At 27.1% G+C, this 24,996-nt stretch overlaps 2 protein-coding genes across 2 annotated transcripts; one reads left to right on the forward strand and one right to left on the reverse strand.

Moving 5' to 3' along the window:
* Nucleotides 1-19: 19 nt before the first annotated feature.
* LOC122497659 lies at nucleotides 20-13,064 on the reverse strand. The gene is made up of 16 exons (XM_043604905.1): nucleotides 12,893-13,064; nucleotides 12,633-12,719; nucleotides 10,593-10,647; nucleotides 10,226-10,506; nucleotides 9,915-10,088; nucleotides 6,376-6,508; nucleotides 6,135-6,301; nucleotides 4,964-6,037; nucleotides 2,546-2,756; nucleotides 2,176-2,358; nucleotides 1,977-2,091; nucleotides 1,707-1,894; nucleotides 1,328-1,559; nucleotides 1,062-1,228; nucleotides 738-975; nucleotides 20-623 (listed from the first exon to the last, which is right to left on the reverse strand). The coding sequence occupies exons 2-16, from the start codon at nucleotides 12,710-12,712 to the stop codon at nucleotides 442-444; spliced, it is 3,480 nt and encodes a 1,159-aa protein (XP_043460840.1). The 5' UTR covers nucleotides 12,713-12,719; nucleotides 12,893-13,064; the 3' UTR covers nucleotides 20-441.
* Nucleotides 13,065-13,839: 775 nt separating this feature from the next.
* On the forward strand, nucleotides 13,840-24,969 carry LOC122497680 (regulator of nonsense transcripts 1 homolog). Its single transcript, XM_043604927.1, has 6 exons — nucleotides 13,840-14,271; nucleotides 14,724-15,001; nucleotides 15,087-15,242; nucleotides 15,333-15,926; nucleotides 17,959-19,963; nucleotides 23,109-24,969. The coding sequence occupies exons 1-6, from the start codon at nucleotides 14,080-14,082 to the stop codon at nucleotides 23,244-23,246; spliced, it is 3,363 nt and encodes a 1,120-aa protein (XP_043460862.1). The 5' UTR covers nucleotides 13,840-14,079; the 3' UTR covers nucleotides 23,247-24,969.
* Nucleotides 24,970-24,996: the final 27 nt, after the last annotated feature.

Consider the following 24,996-nt stretch of genomic DNA (forward strand, 5'->3'; position numbering starts at 1 on the left):
ACGGAAATAAATGAAACCATTTTTATGAATATATAACGTTGAAATGAACGTCTACATTTATTTCTCAAAAATGTATACATGTATTGTAGAAACAGTGACGAAGAATAATTCCTTCCATAGTGAAACATTAAAAAATTTGTTTTTAAAATTAAAAAAACTTACATTTTTAATTATAAGAAATTAAAGGTCTAAAAATGAAACTTAATTATAATTTTAATTAATATATAAAAAGAAAATTTTCAAATCGTTCCACAAAATAGAAAATAAACATTTCTCTTTTAAAATTATTGTTGCGATATAATTTCACGATAAAATATGAACAAAAAAAAGCCTTATTTTTAATCAGTATAAAAAATAAAGTAATTTTCCTTCCGCTTTCCTCAATAATAAAGTATTTTTTTAATTTTCTTATCGTTTCTTAGGATTCTTTTAAGAATGAGTTTAAAATAAATTTTCTTTGAGAAGTATGCTCCGAATTTCTGGTATTTCAATGAAGAAAGTTTGAGTTGATTCCTCGATGTCAATAATTTTAATGCTGACTGGAGTTTGTTCTCTGAGTAGTTCTCTAATTCGCAATTCAAGTTGTGGTGAAATCTGTTTTTCACATTCCTTTGGTAAAAAGTCTGTTAAAATACAAAACAAAACAGGAATTATATAAATATTAAAATAAAATCTAATAAAACTGTAATTTGGTGAAAAGAATGTTTAAAATTTATAATAATAATAATAATAATTACTCTGAACTCTGCAGCAAGTTCCAAGAGCTGGTGGAGTTGCAAATTCCTTGGGGAAGAATCTTAAATCTTTGTGATCGACTTCGGCAAGATTTCCATAATCAACAAAGAATACATTCGCTTTATTTACGCCTCTTGATAAACACGCGGCTCTATAATATGTACCCTCGAAAGGTGCAATACACATTTCACCCTCACGTGGAATGTAATGTTCGGTTGTTGACTCGACATACTTTTGAAGCTAAATTATTAAGAATAACATTTTTTAATTTAATTATTAACTTAAGGTTCTATTTTTCTATTTTTTATTTCGAAAAAAATACTTACCATCCCTGGGAGAGTTTCTTGAACGTGAGCTATTAAATCAATGTCAAGAGGACACATGAAATACTCTGTTCCTGCATGTTGAGTATAAAGAAGGCAAACAGTGACTGTATCACCTTTTTCTCCCAAACGCACACAAGGGAAAGTGTCTAGCATGAAGCAAGTTTTTTCTGAAAACAAATTTTAAAATATGATATTTAAATTTAAAATTGAAATACAGAAAATTTTAATACATTTTAACATTTTTCTTCTATTAAAAAGAAAACTACCTTTTTCGGCTTCCTTCCAATTTGGATTAAGAAGTTGATTAACTTTTTCATTGACACTTTCTCGCGATGCAGTTTTCAATTCAACACCATCGTCCAATGGAGAACCTTCAAAAGTCATTTTTAATGGTTGCTCCATTTGGGTGAAATGTGCAAGGTAATTTGCGAGACCCTCAGTCATTGGAACATCACTTGGAACACCTTTCAATGAAACTCTAACTGTTGCCGAATTTTGCTAAAATTTAAAGGAAAATTAAGTAGTAGAATTTATCACTCTTCTTGACATTTAATATTAAAGGAAAATTATTAATATTCTAAATTGTTTTTTACTTTCAGTAGTCAATATTAAAATTTTGCAAATTTAAACTAAAAATGGACAAACCTGTTTCAACGAATTTGGCATTTCTCTCATATCGGTAAGCGTTGTAACTTCAACATTACCGAAATCGATGTAAGTAATGAAAATTTTATCACCGTCTATTTTTGTAATTACCGCTCGATAGTAATTATTGTCTTCATATTTCGATAGAATCATTTCTCCAATCACGGGAACATTTTTCAATTTTTGAGCTGTTATTAAAAGAAAGAAAGTATTATGGCAATTTCTAAATAAACAAATAAATATAATAAATTAAAAAAAATAAATACTGACCAGATTGAGCAACTTTCGCTACTTCCTGGAGTAATCTGTTGTAACGTTCAACCTCACTTGTCTCAAGGCTGCGTACATAGATTAAAGATTGACTGCGGAATGCAGTTATTATTATCTAAAACATCAACAAAGAAAAACGTTTAAAAATATTAATAAAGAAAGAAATTAATTAATTTTTTTTCAAGAAATAAAAAACTACCTCTGTATTTGTTTTCAGTTTTGGCATTGTGACGCCAATTTGTTCAGGTGGTGGTTGCCATTGGGTCAAATCAGCTTTGAAAGATGTATTATTATCCCTCGTCAACATTATTTCTGCATTTGCCTTACCGTCAACAATTTTCGATGAAAGCACCACGAATGAGAAGTGTTCCAAAGATTCAACCTGATAAAAATAGGTCAATTTTCAGGATTAGAATGAAAATTATTAGTTTCATAATTACACTGTAAACTTTTAGTAATAAAATAAAAAATAGGATATCCTTAATAAAGAATAATATGTAAATGAAAATATGGTGAATATTAAAAAAAATCTAAACCATTCAGAAATTAAGTTTAAATAAATTGTTTACCTTCTCTTTAAGATCTTGTATTGAACAGGTTGCAGCAAACGTGCAAACTTCAGCAAACTCGGATGGCATTTTAAGGCAATGCTGGATTAAACTGACCCGACCATCATCGATAGAGGCTACTTTTATTGGTGTATCAAGCGACAAAACTTGGCCACGAATCCAATCGTCATCTGCTCTTCTACCCGCGACAATTTCTCCTTCCATCGTCGGACTGTAACAGAATAAAATTCACTATTATGATTTTTTCCAAAAATTTATTTTATTTCCTACTATCTACTCAAATTTTACTCTGTTTTCCTAAAAAATTTGTAACTTTTAAAATTTTAATTTATTTCCCTTATCCTAATAATAACAACTTCAGTTACAAGTTTTGGATACTTTTTTAACAGTACCTATTTTTCAAAAAATACAATTGGGTACTTTTAAAAAATTGTAATAAAATTTTCCAAAACAAACTTTATTTAAATAATGAAAATTTAATTATTTGTAAAAATTACAATTATAATTCTACAAAAATCCAATAATTTTTTTAAATAAGTATCAGGGTGGTCACAAGTTTCAGTTTATCAATTTGGCTGACATTAAAATTATTTTCCCAGACAAAATTCTTTTTACAGAAAAATATGAAAGTTAACGGAAAATGAGTAAAATTTATGAAATTTAATAATTTCTAAAAATTACAATTATAACCCTTCCTGAATTCAATTATTTTCTATAATTTTTAACTAAACTTCATCTCTAAATCAATTATTTTAAATAATTTTCCGAAAGTTCTTCGAGAATTAAATTATTTAAATACGAAAATTCAATTTTTTATAATAATTGTAACTGTCCATATTTTTTTCTTCAGTTTATTAGGGTATAATATTTTCAAAAAATAAAAATAATAAAATTTTTGAAGAATTTTAATTATAAATATTTACTATGATTTCTCCGAAATTTTATTAAGTCCAAAAAAGTAAATTTTTATTTGCTTTATTCGAAGATAATTAAATCTTAAAAAATTATGATAAAAAAAATTCTAAGAATTAAGTAGTTTTTAAAAATATTTTTATGTAATTTCTCGAAAACAATTGGATTTCTTAAAAGAGTTTTTGAATTAATAAAAAAAACTAATTAATTTTTTTATGAATTTTAATGAAATATTTTGAACATAATTTTTTTCTCCAAAATGTTAAAAATAATTCTAAAATATTATTTTTCTTATGTATTTGAATTTTCGGACATATGTAATTGAAAGTACTGAAAAATACTAAATTTTAAAAAATTAGAAACTAATTTTAATTAATTTTCATTTTTAAATTTACGTTTAAAGATTTTTCATTAAAATTTTTAATAGTTTATTATTATTTCGGAAATTTGCAATTAAAATTCTTCAAAAGTTGATTTTCAAAAATTCTAACAAAATATTCGAAAAAAAATTAATTATTTTCAAGTAAATTTTACAAAATTTCAATTATTCAAAATCTTTTTAAAAAGAAATATAGTTATTTTTTGCACTATAAAAATCGAAATGAGTTACATTTAATACTAAAAAATGATATTTTGTTGCAATATTTGGAAGAAAAGTCGAAAAAAATCTCAATTTTCTAAATTTCCCTGACTTTACTGACATGTAAATTTTGCTCAGGGTGGCTACCCTGAGTATATTATAAATTGAAATTTTCAAAAATTTATGTAATTATTTTTAAAAATTATTAACTAAAATTCTTCTCTAAGTAATTTACTTTAACAATTTCCAGAAAGTTCTTCGAAATTTTAATTATTTAGAAAAGGTTGAATTAAAATTCGTCTTAAATTTAATTGCAAAATTTCGATTATTCGAACATTTTTTAATTAAATAATGTGTACTGAAAACTTCAATCAATTTCAACAAAATTTTTTAGAATTTTTAATTTTCAAAAACTAAATTGGAAATCTTTTGAAATTTTATTATTTCTAAACGTTTTCATATTTATGCTTCCAAAATTCTATTATTTTCTAGAATTTTTAACCTAAATTCTTCACGAAATGAATTATTTTTGATAATTTGCAGAAAGTTATTTAAGAATTCAATTATTTAAATACAAAAATTCAATTTTTTAAAAATAAAAATTGCAGACTGTAACTCATGTTTTTTTTTAAATTTTAAAGGTGAAAAAGAAAACAAGGACAATTTAAGGTTTATAGTATTTTCAAAGAACAGCAAAAATTCGAATTTTTTTAATCTTTCTAGAAATTTGATATTTTTCCACTACTTTGGAAATTTTCATTAAAATGAAAGAAATGTTTAATTAAGTATTCAAAATTGGTTCGAAATTAATATTAATTAATAGTTGAAAAATTTGTACACTATCCGAGGCCTGAATAATGAGTAAAAATAGTTGCAAAGGAAATGAAATTGTTAGCAGTTATTTTAAAATGACAATAAATACTCACGTGTAGCTTTGTGTTTTTGACGCATTCCCACAGTAAGTTCCAAAATGAACCAGAACCTTCTCATAATATTTGGAGAATCTTTGAGGAATTATTGTAATGGAAAATTTACTTTTCCCAAGTTCAGTGTGAACTTCAATGAGACCTTTATCGTCAGCTTCGAGATGATCCAAAATACAACCAGTTGGACAAGGTAGTTCCTTGGGAATAACTGGCGTTTGTCTCTTGCCTCCTCGAGAAGAAGTCGCAGGACTCTTGACTGTTGAATGAGTACGAGATTCATCCACCTCCTGCTTCTTTGGACTTGGTTCATTCTTGCTGACCGATTTATGACTGCTCTGTGAATCGCGACGATTTTGTGAACTGGGACCACTTTTCACTGATGGGGTTTTCTCCGTTTGTGGAATGACAACCATCAGAACACCAGTTTCATCATTCTCGCTTACCAATTTAACGAATAAATGCTCATTCTCCTTCAATGGCTCATCCTCAATTCGATTTTGAATGAAAATCTTCCTCGCAAAACTGGGAACATTTTTGTACATTCCCAAATCGCGAATGTCATTTTTATTTTTAACGTCACAATTAATGCCGTAGTCAATGATATTCACGGTCAATGGTTCAACTGATAAAATCATGGCACGATGCCACATATCGTAAAATTTGTAAGCAACCATTGAATCAATTATTAAATCTGCTTTTGGTGCGAGATCTGATGCCTTAAGATCGTCCATTAACTCGGTGAATTTTTCAGCATCTTCTGTTCGTTGAATCCAACATTCGCAATTTGAGATAGGACACATGACTTCCACTTCAATGAATTTATCTTTCTTTAAAAATTGCTTCTGAAATTGACAATCAATATCCCTTTTTTCAATTCGTGATTTTTGTGTCTCTTCTTTCACCTCTTCTTGATGGATTTTCAATTTTTGTTTCAATTCTTGTTCAATATTTTGAGATTCCTTTTCTTCATGAACATGTTCAGAATTCAATTTTTGTGATGCTGGTTTTCTTTGATTTAAAACAGAGACACGTTCTTGTAAATCGTTTACCGCATTTGGAACTCCAGTTAAAGCTCTAAAATTGAGAAGGAAAATGTATTAATTTTGTTATTGCTTTCACGAGAAAAATATACAAACAAAATAATATAGTAATAAAAAAAAGTGTTACTAACGGTAAAGAAAGACATTCAACTTTATGCGCGTTCCAATCGGCTTTCTGACAATTTCGTGAACAATAGAAAGAGGTGCATTTTGAGCATCTCATTCTAGTGATATTTCCACAAAACAAGCATCTGCCAATTTCGTACTTCAAATTATCAACTCCATATTCATACAAGCCCTGTAAAAAATTTTATTTAGTTATGTTTTACTTTTTAAAATTTTAATGTCATTAAATTTAAAAAAAATACCAACATTTGAACGCCTATCATACAAAGCAGATATATTTTCCTCCAAACGAGGGTGATGATCAGGAATTTCATAACGTGCAAGTCCACGTCCCATGTACACTTGTCGTCGTCCATTATCAGCCACTGCAAGTCTTCCTCTGTGAAATTTTAATTTACAAAAGTCAAAAATTGAATTTGAAAAAACTAATTCAGGATTGCCACAAAAATTTAATTTCGTTTTTCCCTAATTTCCAGACAAAATTTTAACTTTTTCCCTGACCCGAAAAGAATATTCTGATTCACTCTATAAATGATTAGATGCTGAGAAAAATTTTCTAATACATTTATTTACGAATATCTTTAATAATTGTAAAATTATTCGAAAACATCGACAACTTCTTTTTTTAATAAATATTTAATTATTATTATTTTTCCATAGGAGTTAAGATTTTCAAAAATTTCAAATCCAAATCTTGAAATTCAATAACTTATAAGAACATTTATTGTAAAACATGAGAAGTCTTCGACTCGGAGTAATCGATTTCTTCATGTGTTTATAATAATTAAAGATAACCCAGTGAATTAATAATAAAAAACCGCTGCCAAGTTGTATATTTTTTTTATAATTTTGGTGCTCATTTCATGAACACCAAAATCTTCCTCATGGAGATAAAAATAATAGAAATATATATGAATAACTTTTTATAAATATGGTAAAAGTGATTGAATTTTGAGTCAATCAATGTATTTTTAAATACCCTACAAGATAGTTACAATAATTTAATAGTTAAATAAAATTTTTCAAACAACAAAGTTGAGAAAATGTCATTTTTTACAATTTTTGGTTTTTAAAATACCAATAATTTCGAAATTCATTATCGAATTAGGTTCAAAAATAGGTCAATCGAAGCGTTTTTTAATGCTCTACAAGTTGATAACAATAATTTGATAATTACTTTTACGTTTTTCAACAAAATTTTCAAAAAAGTCTTATTTTCCAAAATTTTTGATTTTTGAAAGTTTAACAGCATGTGACTGTTACAGAAATCAATGTTAATTTTTTCGACCACTTTTTTCTTAAAATATTAAATAAATTAAGCTAGTTTTTTGTGAATAACTCTAAAATATAATAAAGAAGAGCAGTGATGTGCAAAAGTTTTAATAATTCTAAAATAAATTATAAAAAAATACTTTGAAATCGGAAAAGACGAGAAATTGATTAAAAGTGATTTTGAGAACTGATAATTTTAAAGTTATTTTTTAATAAATAATTTTAAAAATATTAAAACTTTTTCACATCACTGCCCTTCTTTATGATATTTTAGAGTTATTCACAAAAAACTAGCTTAATTTATTTAATATTTTAAGAGAAAAGTGGTCGAAAAAATTAACATTGAATTCTGTAACAATCACATGCTGTTAATAACTCCGGTTAATATGGACGAAAAATGTTCAAAAGATGCGTCTAAAAAAACTCTACAAAATTATGGAAAAACATTTATAGGTGTCCTAACATTTTTTTTAAAGTTATGGGCAAAAAACGTTTTTTTGCAAAATTAAAAATAAAAAAAAATTAAGTTAAACTTTATTAATATATCAGAAAGTACTCTCGCTTTATGTCCGCAGGTGAGATCTACAATTTTAAAAAAAATTCAACCCAAAAGCTCTTCATGATTTCGAGATATTTATGAAAATGTGATGTTTACACACACACACACACACACACACACACACACACGCGCGCGCGGAAAGACATTTTTGAAAAATGTCATTTTTGAACTCCTAAGGTCAAATAACATAAAGATATGTCAAAAAATCGAACTCGAAAAATTTTGGTATTACAATACTTCCTCTACGAGGAAGTAATAAAATTAATTCTACGCAGAATTGTTAGTTAAAAGTACGAAAAATTCTGATTTTCAAAGATTTGAATTCGAAACCTTTTCAAAATTCGATCATTTCTAAATATTCCCCCCTAATGCTTTTAATATTCAATTATTATCTAAAATTTTAACTGAAATTCATTTTTAAATTAATTTTTATTATAGGACATTCTACGAGAATTCAATTATTTAAATACAAAAATAAATAATTTATTCAGTAATAATTGAATGTTTCTTAGAATTCAATTTTTATAAAGAATTTAATTAACAACTTTTGAAAATAATTAATTTCTTTTAAGGAATTTAATTAAAATTTTACTGAAATTTATTATATCAAAGAATTTTATAACAATTTTTGAAAATAATTGAAAATTTTTTTAAGAATTTTATTATTACAATTTTTTTAAAATACTTAAATTTCTGATAAGAATATAATTATAATAATTATGAAAATAATTGAATTCATGCAAAGAATTTTGATTAAATTTCGTTTCAATAATTGAAATTTTTCCAAGAATATTATTAAAATTTTTGACAATAATTTAATTCTTGAGAAGAATTTCACTATCTATTTATAAAGGTAATTTAATTCTTAACGGGAATTTTTAAAAAATTTTGAAAATAATTTAATTTCCGGAAAGTATTTTATTAGTTTTAAAAGACTTGAATTCTTATGATGAATTTTGATGTTTATCAAAATAATTGAATTTTGGAAAAGAATTTGATTAAAATTCCTTAAAATAATTGATTTTATGGGGAAAACTTTGTTGTTTATCGTAAGATAATTGAATTCTTTTGTAGAATTACATAAAAATTTTTGAAAATAATTGATTTCCTGCGACGAATGAAAAGTTATTTATGAAAATAATTGAATTATTGCAACGAATTTTATTATTTTATTGAATAATAGAATGTTATTCTTAAACTTGAATTCTTTCGTCAAGTTAAAATAAATTTTTTAAGAATAATTTCATTTTTCCAGGAATTTATTTTAAATTGTATTAAAAATATTGGAAATTCTGCGAGGAAAATTATTGAATTCCTAAATGAAATTTGATCATTTATAAAATTAATTGAATTATTTTAGTAGAATTGTATCAAAAATTTTTTTCATTAATTAAATTATTTGATAAATTTTATAAAAATAGTAAATATTGAAAATCATTGAATTGCGAAATACTTTTGAAAATTGAAATTTTGCAAAGAATTTTATTTAAATTTTTGAAAATAATTGAATTTTTGGCGAAAATTTTTGATATTTATAAATATAATTGAATTCTCGTGATGAATATTGTCATTTATGCGAAAATAATTGAATTTTGCAAAGAATTTTTTTTAAATTCCTAAAAATAATTGAAATTTTGTAAAGAATTTTTTTATTTATCAAGATAATTACGTTAAAACTTTTGAAATAATTAAATAATATTAAAAAATTCATTCTGGTCCGAATTAGAAAAAAATGTTGAATGTTTTGTATTAGAATTTGTGGTAGTTTCATAGTTTATATGAGGCAAACAAAAAAGATAACAAATTCAGTTTTTTTATGAATTCTAAAAATTAAATTTTTTCCAGTACTTGTAATAAAAATCCCTGACTTTTCCCTGATTTCCCTGACCTGCGGCAACCCTGTAATTGTCAAAAGTATTACATTTCTGTTTAAAACGAAAAAATGATTTCTCACCTTGTCCAAAGTAAATTTGTATTGTGATAGGGATATGCATTTTCAAATGGATTTAATGTTCTCGGATGACTTTCTACTGGGTACATTATATCATCCTCTACTTCATAGGAAGGTATCATGTATCTTGATCGTAATCTTTCTGGAATACTTTGATGTGGCACGTGATTACGAGAACTATAAACAAAAAAACAAGAAAAATAAATGAACGTATTATTTTGTTTTGTCTGAAACATCAGTGGCAGCTTTTTATTTTAGAAAAATTATTTTCTGCAACTATTGAAAAGTTGTTTTTTTTAAAAGAAAATACTTGCACAAAAACATCGGCTTCTCTGTGATCTGGTGCATAAGGATTAGGATTTCTCTCTGGATCAACGGACAATCCATTTTCTCGTGTGTGTTCTTTTACATTTCTTGCCTGTCTCCCTTTAGAGATTTCTACCTTTAAATTTAAAGGTGGTTTTCCATCCAAGTTGGCTATTGCAAGGACAGCTTCTCGATGTGTTCTATAGGTAACGTATGCCCAATCGACTGTCGATAGTGATAAAATAGAAGTGACATCTCCGTACCGAGTGAAAATTTGCTTAATGCCATCCTTTCAAAAATTAAAAATTATTAACTACAACTGTAAAAAAATTTATTCAAATTTATCAACGAAATAAAAATGCAAAATGAACCTACCTCATTTAATTCTGGTGGCAAATTTGCAATATATAACTTGGTCTCAATTTTCTCACTGTTAAAAATTTATTTAAAATATTAATATACACAATTTCAATAGTTAAACAAGAATAAAGTTAATAATATAATAAAAATTTAATGATTTATTCAAAATATGTATTTCAATGTTCAATATTAAACAAGTGCTCAATTTTTTTCTACTCAGGGTTGCTATGCTTTTGCTCTTTTCAAATTCCCTGACTTTTCCAGAATTTCCAGGTTAAAAAACGAAATTCTTCCAAGTTTTTAAAACGAAAATTATTCGAAAACATAAATAATTTCATTTTTAAATAAATATTTAATCATTATTTTTTTTTTTTATAGAAATTAAGATATTCAAAAATTTTAAATTCAATAACATATACGAATATTATAAAACATGAAGATATCGATCACTCCGAGTCTTCAACTCGGAGTGATCGCTTTCTTCATGTTTTATAATAATTAAAACTCTTGCTACTTTGTTACTGTAACTCTTTCAAAAATTATTTCCATCATTACAATTATTCATTTCTAGAATTTTCAACTGAAATTCTTCTTTAAGTCAATTTTTTAAAAAGTTCTTTGTGAATTTTCAAATTCGTTTGTTTACAATTTAATTTTACGAAATTTCGATTATTCTGCCATTCTTCAATTAAATAATATATACATTAAAAATTAAAAACTTCAAAAAATTTTGAAATTTTAATTTAAAATTCATTATTAAATCAATATTTATTAGAAAATTCTACGACAATTCAATTATTTAACTAGAAAAATAAATATTTTATTAAATAATTAAATGTTTCTGAAAATTGAATTTTCATAAAGAATTTTATCAACAAATTTTTAATTGAATTCTCTTGACAAATTTTAATAAAATCTTTAAGAATAATTGCATTTTTCAAGAAATTTAATGAAAATTATGTTAAAAATAATTGAAATTCTCTCAAGAATGTTATTAAAAGTTTTGAAATAATTGAATTTCGGAGAAAAATCTTATTATTTATAAAAATAATTGAAATTTCGGAGAGAAATTTTTAAACATAATTGTATTTCTGCGAAGAATTTTATTAAAATTATTTTGAAAAAATTTAATTGTTACGCAAAGAATTTCATTAAAATTTTTGAAAACAATTTTATTCTTCAAAGAAATTTAATTAAAAATGTATTGAAAATAATTGAATTTCTGAGAAGAATTTTACTACCTTTGAAAATAATTGAATTTCTGCAATCTTTTGTAATAGCTTTAAAATTCAATTTGTTTTAGTGTTTTTAACTAAAATTCTTCTATAAATCCATTATTTTTAATAATCAATTAAATATATTAAAAAACTTAACTAATTTCAGAAGAATTTTAGTTAAAAAAATTTATTTTAAATCTAAGTTTTTTTTTATATTTCTAATTAAATTTATTTACAATTAAAATTTTACAAAATTTGAAATCAAAATCTTTTGAAGTTCATCTACTTATGAAAATTGTAAATGCAATTCTTTTAAAATTGAATTAATTTTGAAATATTTAAGTGAAATTAAATTTCAAGAATAAGCACAATAACTTGAGAAAACAACAATTTTCCAGGATTTCGATCAAGATTCCCTGACTTTTCCAGGTTTTCACGTTGCGTAGCAACCCTGCTACTACAGAAAAACAGTTTAAATATTATACACAGTTTATGTAAACACCATGGGAAAAATTGATATAAACGGAATAATGAAAAGAAATCAAACATTAGTCCTTGAATTTCCGCGTGTTATCAATAATTATGTACGTTTAATCAAAGCAAGTAGTTAAAGCAAAAAATTCCTTCTGTACACGCTTTTGCAAATAACCAAATTTAAGAAAATTAGATTTTATACCTCGTTAAAAAGTGCAAAAATTATAAAAAGATTTTAAGGTTATGTAACGTAAACTAAATGCAATATTAAAATTTCTTCCCAAAAAATGAAAAATTAGGTAATTAATTATTAAAATTACTTTAAAAAAAAAAAAATTAGAAAGAGATTAAAACGTTTACTTACCTTAATCCATTAGTTAGATTTTCTTTGAGACCGTTTTCGTTAGAAGTCCGGTCTAACGCACCGGCTGGAACGTAAGCCATTTCTGAACTATTGAAAAAAAGTAATTATGTTAAAATTAATTATAAAGAAAACAAGAAATTAAAATATTAGAAAAATTCAATATTCTCTATTCTACGACTATTCATTGTTTGAAACGAAACAAAGAAATTGCAGCACACGAGGGCCGGCACAACACTAGTAATTAAAGTACTTTTAAATACCTTTTTTAAAATCCAATATTAATTAAAATGAATTCGCGGAAGCGAATATTAAAGCGGAAAGTTAAAAACTGCTCAATTACAATGAGTTTCACGTTTAAAAAATGAAAGTTAAATATGAGTAAAAGTAACAGATCCGTCGTTTATGAGGTTCGAGCGAGGAATAAACGAAAAACTACGACTTCTTCTACAATGTTTCAAATGCGTGTGAGTAGCGTCTTGTTGAAATGCGCAGATAAATATTCACCGGTGTGCGTGCGCATCATTCTGCAACAAGTTTTTTCCCAAAAATTGTAATTTAACATATTTTTTGCTGCATTCTAAGTATCCCAAGACATAAATAATTCTATTATGCTTTAAGATTCAAAAGATTGTAAGCAATTTTAATTTTATAAAAGAAAAATTACAAGTTTTAGTAAATGAGGAATTTCATATTTATCACGTGGGCAACTCTACATGTACTGCGCATCCCATTCAACCAATAAGGGTTAATAGCGCAAAGGTTTAAATTATTTGCATTTGGAATAAATAATATTTTTTAAAATTATTTTACATAAATTCTAAATTTTGTCTATTAAACTTAAAACTAACCACTTTTATAAATTTTTGTAGTTAAAACGTCACTATTATTAATAAAATATTACTAATTGCTAAATTATTTATTACATCTATACTACTTTATGATTATATAAAAATATACTTGAAATTAAATCTTTTTCAAGAAATTGCACTTTTTTAAAAAAATAAAAATAACTTCAATTGTTTAAAGAGAAATTTTTGCGCAATTTCAGTGTCATTGAATTTTGTCTTGGAAATTCAAAAAGCCCTCTTTCGTGAGTTTTTGCAACTAACAAACAACAACAACACTACACCACGTGGGTGGGAAAATATAAATGAAGAAGGAATCAACCTTGATTTGCTATGATCCATGGTTCAGAAATCAGCTGATGACGTAATCTTTTGGGTAAAAACTTGTACTCGTGTCGATGTTGGTGGGAGTAAACCGAAGTATGGCGTAGAATTTTTGTTTCGTCACACAGTGCAAACTTCCTTATTCATTCGCTGCCACACGTAATTCACTCGATCAGCCGGCTGTTGGGAAATAAAATTCATAATCAAATCCTGTGGTGTGATTGTTCACAGTCACTTTCTTGAGACAACAACGAATAAAGAATACAGATCAGAACAAGATGAGTGTCGACGCGTATGGACCTAGTAGTCAAACCCTCACCTTTCTCGACACAGAGGAAACAGATTTAATTGGAGCGGATACACAGGGCAGTGAATTTGACTTCACTGATTTTACATTACCCTCGCCGAGTCAAACCCAGGCTTCACAGCATGATGCTGCAACCCAGGGCCAGCAAAGTCAACCAGTGCAGGTTACTATAGTAGTTGAATAAAAAAATTCTCCTTTATTTCTTTATCGCAATTCTCCTCTGTAACCTTGGAACGTTGTGATAACATCCAAGAAATCGTCTGCGGACACCCGTCCCACGCGGTTTCAACTTAACCTCACTTTTTATTTTTCTGATTTTATGTTCTGGTTCTGGTGATGCTCCTATCATTTGTTTTGTTTTTCTTTACAGCCGTTTCATTCTTTTTCTCTATTTTCTTTTTGTAAATTATAATTTAGAAATTAATATTAATTTTTGTAAATTTCGGAGTAAATGTCAAATTCATATAATAATGTACCGAAGTTTAAGTCGTATGATAATTTCAGGTTATCTTTATTGTTAAAACTTGAACGACACGAATGCTTTTTATTGACTAGTAGATAGATTTAAGAAATTTCTATGGTTTTATATTTTTTCAATATTGGGTTATATTTAAGGTTAATGGAACCAGTGTTGCATCGTCCTTGGACCTGAAGATTTCTGGGGCAGCACAAACACTCGCGGAGCTACAATTCGAAGAAGAAGAGGAAGAAGCATATTATAATCGTGATTTACCGGAACATGCGTGTAAATATTGTGGTATTCACGAAGCTTCTTGTGTTGTGATGTGCAATGTTTGTCGCAAATGGTTTTGCAATGGTCGAGGAAATACGTCAGGCTCGCACATTATCAATCATCTCGTTCGGGCAAAGCACAAGGAAGTCACATTGCACAGGTACGATTATTATTATTATTTAAAATTTTCTGTTTGAAACAAAAACCTTTTTAACAAAACGAATGAAATAAATTGAATTTTCCAGAGATGGACCTTTGGGTGAAACGGTACTCGAATGTTATTCATGTGCAGTGAGAAATGTCTTCGTTCTTGGTTTTATTCCCGCAAAAGCAGACTCAGTTGTTGTTCTTCTCTGTCGACAACCATGTGCTGCACAAAGTTCCCTCAAGGATATGAACTGGTGAATTGTTTAACATTTTATTCTTGTAGAATGAAAAAACAGAAATATAAATGACTAAAATTTTTGTAAAAAAACATAAAAATTTTCCAGGGATCAAGAACAATGGAAACCATTAATAGAAGATCGTAGTTTTCTCGCATGGTTAGTGAAAATACCATCAGAACAAGAGCAATTGCGTGCAAGACAAATATCGGCACAACAAATAAATAAACTCGAAGAATTGTGGCGCGACAATGTTGATGCAACATTTCAGGATCTTGAGAAGCCTGGTGTTGATGAGGAGCCACAACAAGTTTTATTGAGATACGAGGACGGCTATCAATATCAAAATATATTTGGTCCATTGGTGAAATTGGAAGCGGATTACGATAAGCGTTTGAAAGAATCACAAACGCAGGAGAATATCGAGGTACGATGGGATGTTGGTTTAAATAAAAAGACAATTGCCTATTTTATGCTTGCAAAAACTGACGGTGATATGAAACTAATGCACGGAGATGAATTGCGACTTCGTTACCTCGGGGAATTGCACAAACCCTGGTCTGGTATTGGACATGTGATTAAAATACCCGACAACTATGGCGAAGAAGTTGGTATTGAGTTGAAAAATAATTCTGGAGCGCCTACAGAGTGTGTCAGCAATTTCGTTGTTGATTTTATCTGGAAGAGTACGAGTTTCGATCGGTAAGCAACTTTTCCATATTTCATTTTTCAAAATTTAAAACCTATTTTTCCAGGGCTCAAACTAGGTCCGTAAAGTCCAGTAAAATTTGATAAAAAATGTCGAAAAGTTCGTGAATTGTACGATATAATTTGGAGAATTTTAGAGAAATTACAAATGATTGCCGAAATTCAATTATTTTCAAAAATTTTCCTGAATTCAATAATTTTTAATATCTATTTTAATACAATTTTCCAAAAGAATTTAATTATTTAAACAAAATTTTAATAAAAATTTCACACGAAATCAAATACGTACCAATTTTTTTTATAGATGGCTTCGCACCAATGCAATTATTTTTAATATTTTAATGAAGTTTCTCGAAAGAATTCAATTATATTCAGAGAATTTAAGAAAATAGTTCCGAGAAATTCAATTATTTTGAAAAATTTAAATAAAATTCTTTAAAAAATTGTATTATTTAAAAAATTTTTGAAAACATTATTTACAAAATTTAGTTAATAAAATTTCAATTTTAATAAAATTTTCCAATATAATTCAATAATTATTTTCAATACAATTCTTTTTAGGAACTCAATCATTCTCACAAATAGCAAATTTTTTATGGGAATTCAATTATTTAAGGAATTATAATAAAATTCTTCCCAAGAATTGAATTATTGTCAAAAATAAAATTTTCACAGGAATTCAATTATTTAAAAAAAATTTAATACAATTCTTCATAAGAAATAAATTATTTTCATAAATAATAATATTTTTCTTCGTAGTTTTATTTTCACAAATAAAATTCTTCACAGGAATTCAATTTTTTAATAAAATTCGTTGCAAGAATTCAATTATTTTCATAAAAAACAAAACTTATCGCAGAATTTCAGTTATTTTTTTTACAATTTCAAATAAAATGATAGAAAATTAAAATTGAATATTAAAAGCATTAGAGCGTGAATTTTTAGAAAGAATTGAATTTTGAAAAGGTTTCAAATTAAAATCTTTGGAAATCTGAATTTTTTCGTATTTTTAATTAATAATTATGTGCAATTAATTTTTTTGGGAAAGTTTAATAATTGTGGATTTTTTTAAAAAATTATTTCAAGTTTTTATTTTCTAATATATATATTTAATTGAAAAATTTACGAATAATTGAAATTGAAAGAATTTTAGTTAAAAACATGAAAAAAAAATTTAATTTTTGAAATGTTATAAATTATTGCAGAAATTTAATTATTTTGAAAAGTAATAATATTCTTCGCAAAAATGAAATATTTTCCAAAAATAATAAAATTCTTCTTAGGGATTCAATTATTTTCACAAATAATAAAACTCATCGCTTAATTTCAATTATTTTTAATACAATTTTAATCGAATTTCTGGAAAAATGTAATTATTCTTAAATATTTTATTAAAATTTGTCGAAAGAATTCAATTATTTAAAAATTTGTTGATAAAAAAATTCTTTATGGGAATTGAATTTTAAGAAACATTCAATTATTCAATAAATTATTTATTTTTGTATTCAAATAATTGAATTCTAGTAGAATTTTCGAATAAAAATCGATTTAAAAATTAATTTCTGTTAGAATTTTAGATAATAATTGAATATTGTAAACAAATAGATTTGAAAACTGTCAAAGAACTTTTTAAAAAAAAATTTTAAATAATCGATTTAAAGAAGAATTTTAGTTAAAAATTCTTGAAAATAATAATTGAATTGATAATGATTTTATCATTCAACTTCAACTTGAAGTATTGGAAATCATGAAGAAATTGATCACTCCGAGTCTTCGACTTGGAGTTATCGATATCTTTATGTTTTATAGTTATGAAACATTTAATTTATAGTTTTTTTTATGTAAAATGTTCTCTTATTGGACTCAGACTGGTTATATTTTTGTCAGTAATTGGTCCGTAATTTTTCATTTTTGGTCCGTAAAGTCCGTATTTTTAAATACTCCCACTGGTTCGAGCCCTGTTTTCTGTGACAAAAAAACCCATTTTAATCTTTTATTTACATTTCACTTACGATTCTTTTTGCAGAATGCAATTGGCTCTGAAGAAATTTGCCGTTGACGATACATCGGTATCGGCTTACATTTATCACCGTCTTCTTGGTCACGAAGTGGAGGAAGTTTTGTTTCGCTGTCACCTACCGAAACATTTCAGTGCACCGAATTTACCGGATTTGAATCGTTCTCAAGTCTATGCCGTGAAGCACGCAGTACAAAGGCCTTTGTCCCTAATTCAGGGTCCGCCGGGCACGGGAAAAACAGTGACAAGTGCAACAATTGTTTATCAACTCGTGAAGCAAAATGGTGGTCCAGTGCTCGTTTGCGCTCCCTCTAACACGGCTGTCGATCAACTGACCGAAAAAATACACAAATCGAATCTTAAAGTTGTTCGTCTTTGCGCCAAATCGCGTGAGGCGATAGATTCGCCGGTGAGCTTTTTGGCCCTACACAATCAGATAAAAAATATGGAAACAAATACGGAATTACAAAAACTCCAACAATTGAAAGATGAGACCGGTGAGCTTTCCAGTGTCGATGAGAAACGTTATCGACTATTGAAAAAGGCTGCCGAAAAAGAATTACTCGAAGCTGCCGATGTGATTTGTTGTACTTGCGTTGGAGCCGGTGATCCAAGACTCCACAGACTTAAATTTCATTCGATTTTAATTGATGAGAGTATGCAAGCAACTGAACCGGAATGCATGGTTCCAGTCGTATTAGGAGCAAAGCAATTGATCCTCGTCGGTGATCACTGTCAATTGGGACCGGTAGTAATGTGTAAGAAAGCAGCAAGAGCCGGTCTTTCCCAATCTCTATTTGAACGTCTCGTTGTCCTTGGAATACGACCCTTCAGACTTGAAGTTCAATATCGAATGCATCCCGATCTGTCACGATTCCCATCGAATTTCTTCTACGAAGGTTCCCTACAAAATGGTGTCTGTGCCGATGAAAGAAAACTGCTCAAAATCGACTTCCCATGGCCGGCGCCTGATAAACCAATGTTTTTCTACGTGACACAGGGCCAAGAAGAAATTGCCGGCAGTGGAACGTCGTATTTAAATCGTACCGAAGCCTCGAATGTCGAAAAGATTACAACGCGATTTTTACGTTGTGGCGTGAAACCAGAACAAATTGGAGTAATAACCCCTTACGAAGGGCAACGAGCCTATTTAGTTCAATACATGCAATATCAAGGTTCATTGCACGCGAAACTCTATCAAGAAATTGAGGTCGCGAGTGTTGATGCATTTCAAGGAAGAGAGAAGGACATTATCATCATGTCCTGTGTAAGATCCAATGAACATCAAGGTATCGGTTTCTTGAACGATCCGCGAAGATTGAATGTCGCCTTAACGAGAGCAAAGTACGGGATTATTATCGTCGGTAATCCCAAAGTTCTCTCTAAGCAACCGCTTTGGAATCATTTACTAAGTTTCTACAAGGAGCAAAAAGTTTTAGTCGAAGGTCCTTTAAATAATCTAAAAGAATCCATGATTCAATTCGCAAAACCGAAGAAACTTGTGAATGCATCAAATCCAGGTTCACATTTCATGTCAACGTCAATGTATGACGCGAGGGAAGCACTAATTCCTGGCTCAGTTTACGATAGGTCCGGAGCGCAAGTGAATGGCAATCAGAATCACAATCCTTATTATCAGAGGAATGTGACGTTGGACATTTTCAGTAGAACGCATGACACGATTAGTTATATTAGTCCTGAGAGGGCGCAGGCAGCGATGAATAATGTTCCAGTTCCGGTGGGAATGTTCATGAACATGGCACATGTGCCGCCGAGATTTTACAATCAACATCAACAGGCACTCCAGGCGAGGCAAAATCAACGCAATCGACGTGGAATGACACCATTGAAGAGCAAAGCCGGAGCACGAATTGGAAAATTGAGTCAGACAGAGCAGAATACACAACCCTATAGTCAACCAGGCTTGCCATTGACGCAAGGAACAACGCAGGGAATGTCGCAACCTGGCTTCAGTCTCTCGCAACCTGGACTCTCGCAAGCGGAACTCTCACAGGTGAGATTATTTTTTCAGGCATTAAAAAGTCACATTTCTTTTTTTAAAAATTCATAGATTCAAATTTTAATTCACTAACTTTAATTTATCTACCTTTTAAATGCTCTAAATTTTCATACATTTTTCTTTTTAATAAATTTTTAATTATTTCCAAATTAAATTTTGCAAATACACCTAATCGTAAAATATGTAAATTTTTATTTCTAATCAAATTATGTTTCAATGAATGCAAATTTCTATTGTTTGCCATTTTAATTCTCCTTTATAATATTATTGATACGACAAATTTTGATTCGAATTTTCATTTGTCAAAACAATAATTTACAATTTTAAATAATTTAACATTTAATTTAAATTTTAAATTCTTTGCAATATTCAATTTAATGTTGACTTTAACGAAATTTTTATGTTAATGATTATTTAACAAAAAATCAGTTTAACGCACTGTTTATCTAAAATATTTTAAATTTAACTGAATTTTTATTTAACAAAATCCTTATTTAATGCAATATTTTAGGTAAAATGAATTTTTAATCATCAGAATTATATACATTAGTAACGATTTATACCGGTTAAATATAATAAGTGATAAATACTAAATCTAATCTATGTTTCTCTGACTTAATCGAATCTTTCATTCAACAGAATTTACAATCAACAGAATTTATAGTTAACAGAACTAATCAAAAGTAATTTTATTGAATTAGAAACAGGATTTTAAGTGAAGTATAAATTAATAACAATTTTTATCGGTTGAATCTAATAATTTTATTAAATGAGAAAAGTTTGATTTAATATCGGTTCTGGTTGGATAGAAATTCGGAAAACGTAATTTTAATTGTCAATTTGTATAAAAAAAATTTCTTTAAAATGCAAATTCTGAAAAGTTTTGACGATTTAAAATTTAATTTGTTTACAATTTTTTAAACCTGAATGCAATCCAAATTTTTACAAATTAAATTTGTATTTCAAATTTATAGAAGTATTAAATTGAACATAAATTAATGTTTGGTGATTTTCGTGAATACAGGGATCACTTTTTTCACTTTCTTTGTCACTTATTTAAAATTTTAAAAAAAGTTTTTAAAAATTATCAAACAGTTTTGATTAAAAGCTAGCAACAATTCGCGCGCGGCTAACTTTTTACTCACTTTTTTAAATAAAAGTAACAATTTTAAAAATAATAGAACGTAAAAATTTTTAATTCAAATTTATTTTCACTAAAATAAAATATGAATTGGAATACAGTTTTAATATTATTAAAACTATTAATAATCATATATATTCTTGACACAGGGAATTCAGGGAAAAGTCAGAGATTTTTATTAAAAATACTGAAAAAAATAAAAATTTTTAAATTTATAAGAAAATTCTTAATATTTGTGTCTCTTTGTTTGTCTCATAAACTATAAAATTATCAAGAATTCTAAAAAACCCTTAAATTTTTTCTATTTCTGCGACAATAATTTCTTTTTAAATAACTTAAATCTTGAACAACTATCATAAAATAATGACATAAATTATTAAATGAATAATTTTTTTACTTCAATCCTTCAAAATTAATTCAATTTTAAAAGAGTTGCGTTTACAATTTTCATAAATAAATGAACTTTAAACAGTTTCAATTTGAAATTTTCTAAAATTTCAATTTTGAATGAATTTAATTAAAAATTTTAAAGAACTTAAATTTATTAAAAATAGTAATAATTTAAAATTTTCTAAAATTACATAGTTAAATTTGTCAATTTATATCTATATTTAATTAATTATTAAAAATAATAGATTTATAGAAGAATTTTAGTTAAAAATACTAAAAAAATTGAATTTTGAAGTTACGAATGATTGCAGAAATTCAATTACCTACTTTCAAAAGTAATAAAATTCTTATCATAAAATTGAATTATGTTCAAAATTGAAAAAAAAACTCGTCCAAATCTCAATTATTTCTATAAATAATAAAATTCTTCTTCATAATTCAATTATTTTCAAAAATTTTCCTCATTTAAATAATTTTCAATATCTCTACTATTTTAATAAAACTACCCAAAAGAAATCAATTATTTAAAAAAATGTTAATAAAATTGTACACAAACATTTAATTATTTTCATAAAAATAATTGAAAAACGTAACTATTCTTAAAAATTTTATTAAAATTTCTTGAAAAGAATTCAATTATTTAAAAATTTGGTAATAAAATTCTTTATAAGAATTGAATTTTGAGAAACATTCAATTATTGAATAAATAATTTACTTTTGTATTTAAATGATTGAATTCTCATAGAATTTTCTAATAAAAATTGATTTAAAGATAAATTTTAGATAATAATTGAATAGGAAATTAATTTTGAAGAAACTACAGAAACAATATTCTTATACAATATAAAATAATTATTTTATTTCTCTATTATCTTTAATTATTATAAAAAATGAAGAAATCAATCACTCCGATAATAATATTTTTAAAGTTGTTTAATTTCAAAAAGGTTTGAATTTGAAAATTTTGAAAATTTTTATTCCTATGGAAAAATAATAGTAATTAAATATTTATTTTAAAAAAAAAGTTATTGATGTTTTTGAATAATTTTACAATTAAAGAAATTCTTAAATAAATGTAACAGAACATTTTTTTGAGTAAAATTTTTTCCTTTGTTTTCTAAAAGTTCAAAAATTTTCAATTTCATTTTTAATTAAAATTAGTAATTGACAAATAGAATTTATAAACATTTTTTTCCTTTATTTTTAAAAAACTTTGAATTTTATTAAAACAATTGTCTTAATGAAGAAATAGAAATGATGTAAATTTTAAACCCCTTCTATTTTCTACGGGTATAAATTGTCCCGAAAACACTGCATTTTTTTTGATTGTTTAAAAAAATGATTATAAAAAATTGTAAAACATTTTAAAAAAATGGTTTTTGAGGTTTGTTGTCTACAAAAACCCTTATGAAGAGAATTCCGTTTGAATTTTTAATTTATGTATAATTCACACCTTTTCACCTATTTCAGAGGAAGAATGTACTGCGATGCCTGTAAATAATTTTGAAAAATAACCTTTAACTTTCGTTTATAATTAATTTGTTTCGTCCTTAATCAATTCGTTATGTTATTTTTGCATTTACTAACAAATTAAAAAACATGTTTCAGGATTCATTCGCAGTTGGTGAATTTCAATCGCAAATGGACGGACTATTATCTCAGGACTCGACTTATCAGGGCGATAGAAGTGGCTTTTATCAATCAGGCCAGTCGCAAGCCGGGGGTCAATTCTCCCAGCCCTATTGAGCCGAAAGCATACGGCTGAACAATGCATTCGCCATGCAGCGTCGCGGGAGCGACTGAGAAGGCTCGTTTCGACCAATTTTTCTTCGTCCAACAAACAACAACATCAACAAAAAATCACTAACTGCGCAAAACGGTAAAACACGGCTTGGCGATTGAGTAACGGTCCTGTGTGTACATTCACGAAAGGTCATCATCGTCGTCGTCGTCGTTGTCAAAGAAGGGGTAACTATGGTTAACAAACAAAACAACAACAACAAAAAAACACGTTTATCGCCGTTCGCCGTTTTCAAACGGAAAACCCGTTTCAATGATGAGATCAAATGGTATGGATGGATTCATTGGAAATAAATTCATTGTGGCAAAGGCTATACAAAGGACATCGAAATATCGAAGAAAATGACACCAAAGTCTATAATAGAGAATAGGAAATGCCAATTTAACGTAATACGCGCTTACCGTGAGCGGATCGTTTTCTTTAAATCGCGGTTATCGAGTGACGCTGGTATTTTAAAAAAAAACACACACCCAACAAAAGTAAAAGCAAAAAAAAAGAAAAAAGAAAATGATACTTGCAACGCTTAAATGACGTGACCAAATTGAACGAGTGTGCCACGTAGTAGCAGTTTTCTCTGCAATCGAACGGAGTACTTATTTTTTATTAAAACAATTTTCCATTTGAAAAATTATACAAGAAAATACATTTTTTTATTACAAAAAAAGAAACTCCTCGAGAGAGTTAAAATTTTCTTCAATTGACAGATAAATTTTTTGGAAAATATTTTCAAATTTTTCATCTCCGTTCAATGCAGTCAAGATAAATGTATCTTGAAAGCACGCACATACCACGGCACACGTGCAATTCGCTAATTCACGGTATCGTGTCGACAACAAAAATTATTACTGTCATAACAGCGCGAGGTCAATATCTCCCTCGAATCTTCTAGCTTTTAGCATTCAAGTAAAAATGCAACGCTGACCACGGGAATTCATCAATTAAACCAATTTATTTTGCTTCATTTTTTTGTTTTTCCCCCTCCACTCAACTCACACTACTCCCAAATCATATTTTTATTCTCTTTCTCTTTTCATTTCTTGTGATTTCGTTCATTAAAAAAAAAGCCTTGTGTTTATTGACGAGGCCGTTAGGAGCGAGAAGGCGTTAAAAATGTTGATTTTAGTTTGTCTATTGAGCTTGAAAATAATAAAAAAAATTTTTGGGAGCGTTAGAGAAATTTTTATTGACACTTGAAAATGTCAAGAAATAAAGAAAAAATAATAAGAAACTAAAAAAAAAAAATCAAATCTTTTGTTTCTTATATATGAAAGAAAAAAAAGGAATTTCAGGATAAAAATATCCTGATTTTTAAGCGTTGCTTTCTGCAATATATATATATATATGTATATGTATTATGGTACAAACAGAATTATTCAGTGAATTTTATCGTATTTTTTTCAATTATTATAATTGTCAGGGTTTTTTTCATGTAATATTTTTTTAGTTTCGTAAAATAGATTTTTTTTAAGAATGCTTGCAACTTTTTTTGTACCGGCTTCGAACGGCTATTACTTCTTCGAAATGTAATAAGTAGTTTACGTAATGCAAAAGCAAAGTAAAATTAAAGTTTATTTTTTTTCTCTTTTTATCAACAGCGCACCGCTCACTGCAATTACAGAAATTCATTGTGAAATCTTATGGTACCAATAAATTTAATTTGACATCTAATTTCATATGTAGTTTTTTTTAATTACC

The sequence above is a fragment of the Leptopilina heterotoma genome, unplaced genomic scaffold (assembly GCF_015476425.1).
Source record: "Leptopilina heterotoma isolate Lh14 unplaced genomic scaffold, ASM1547642v1 Lhet_135, whole genome shotgun sequence".
Lineage (NCBI taxonomy): Eukaryota > Metazoa > Arthropoda > Insecta > Hymenoptera > Figitidae > Leptopilina > Leptopilina heterotoma.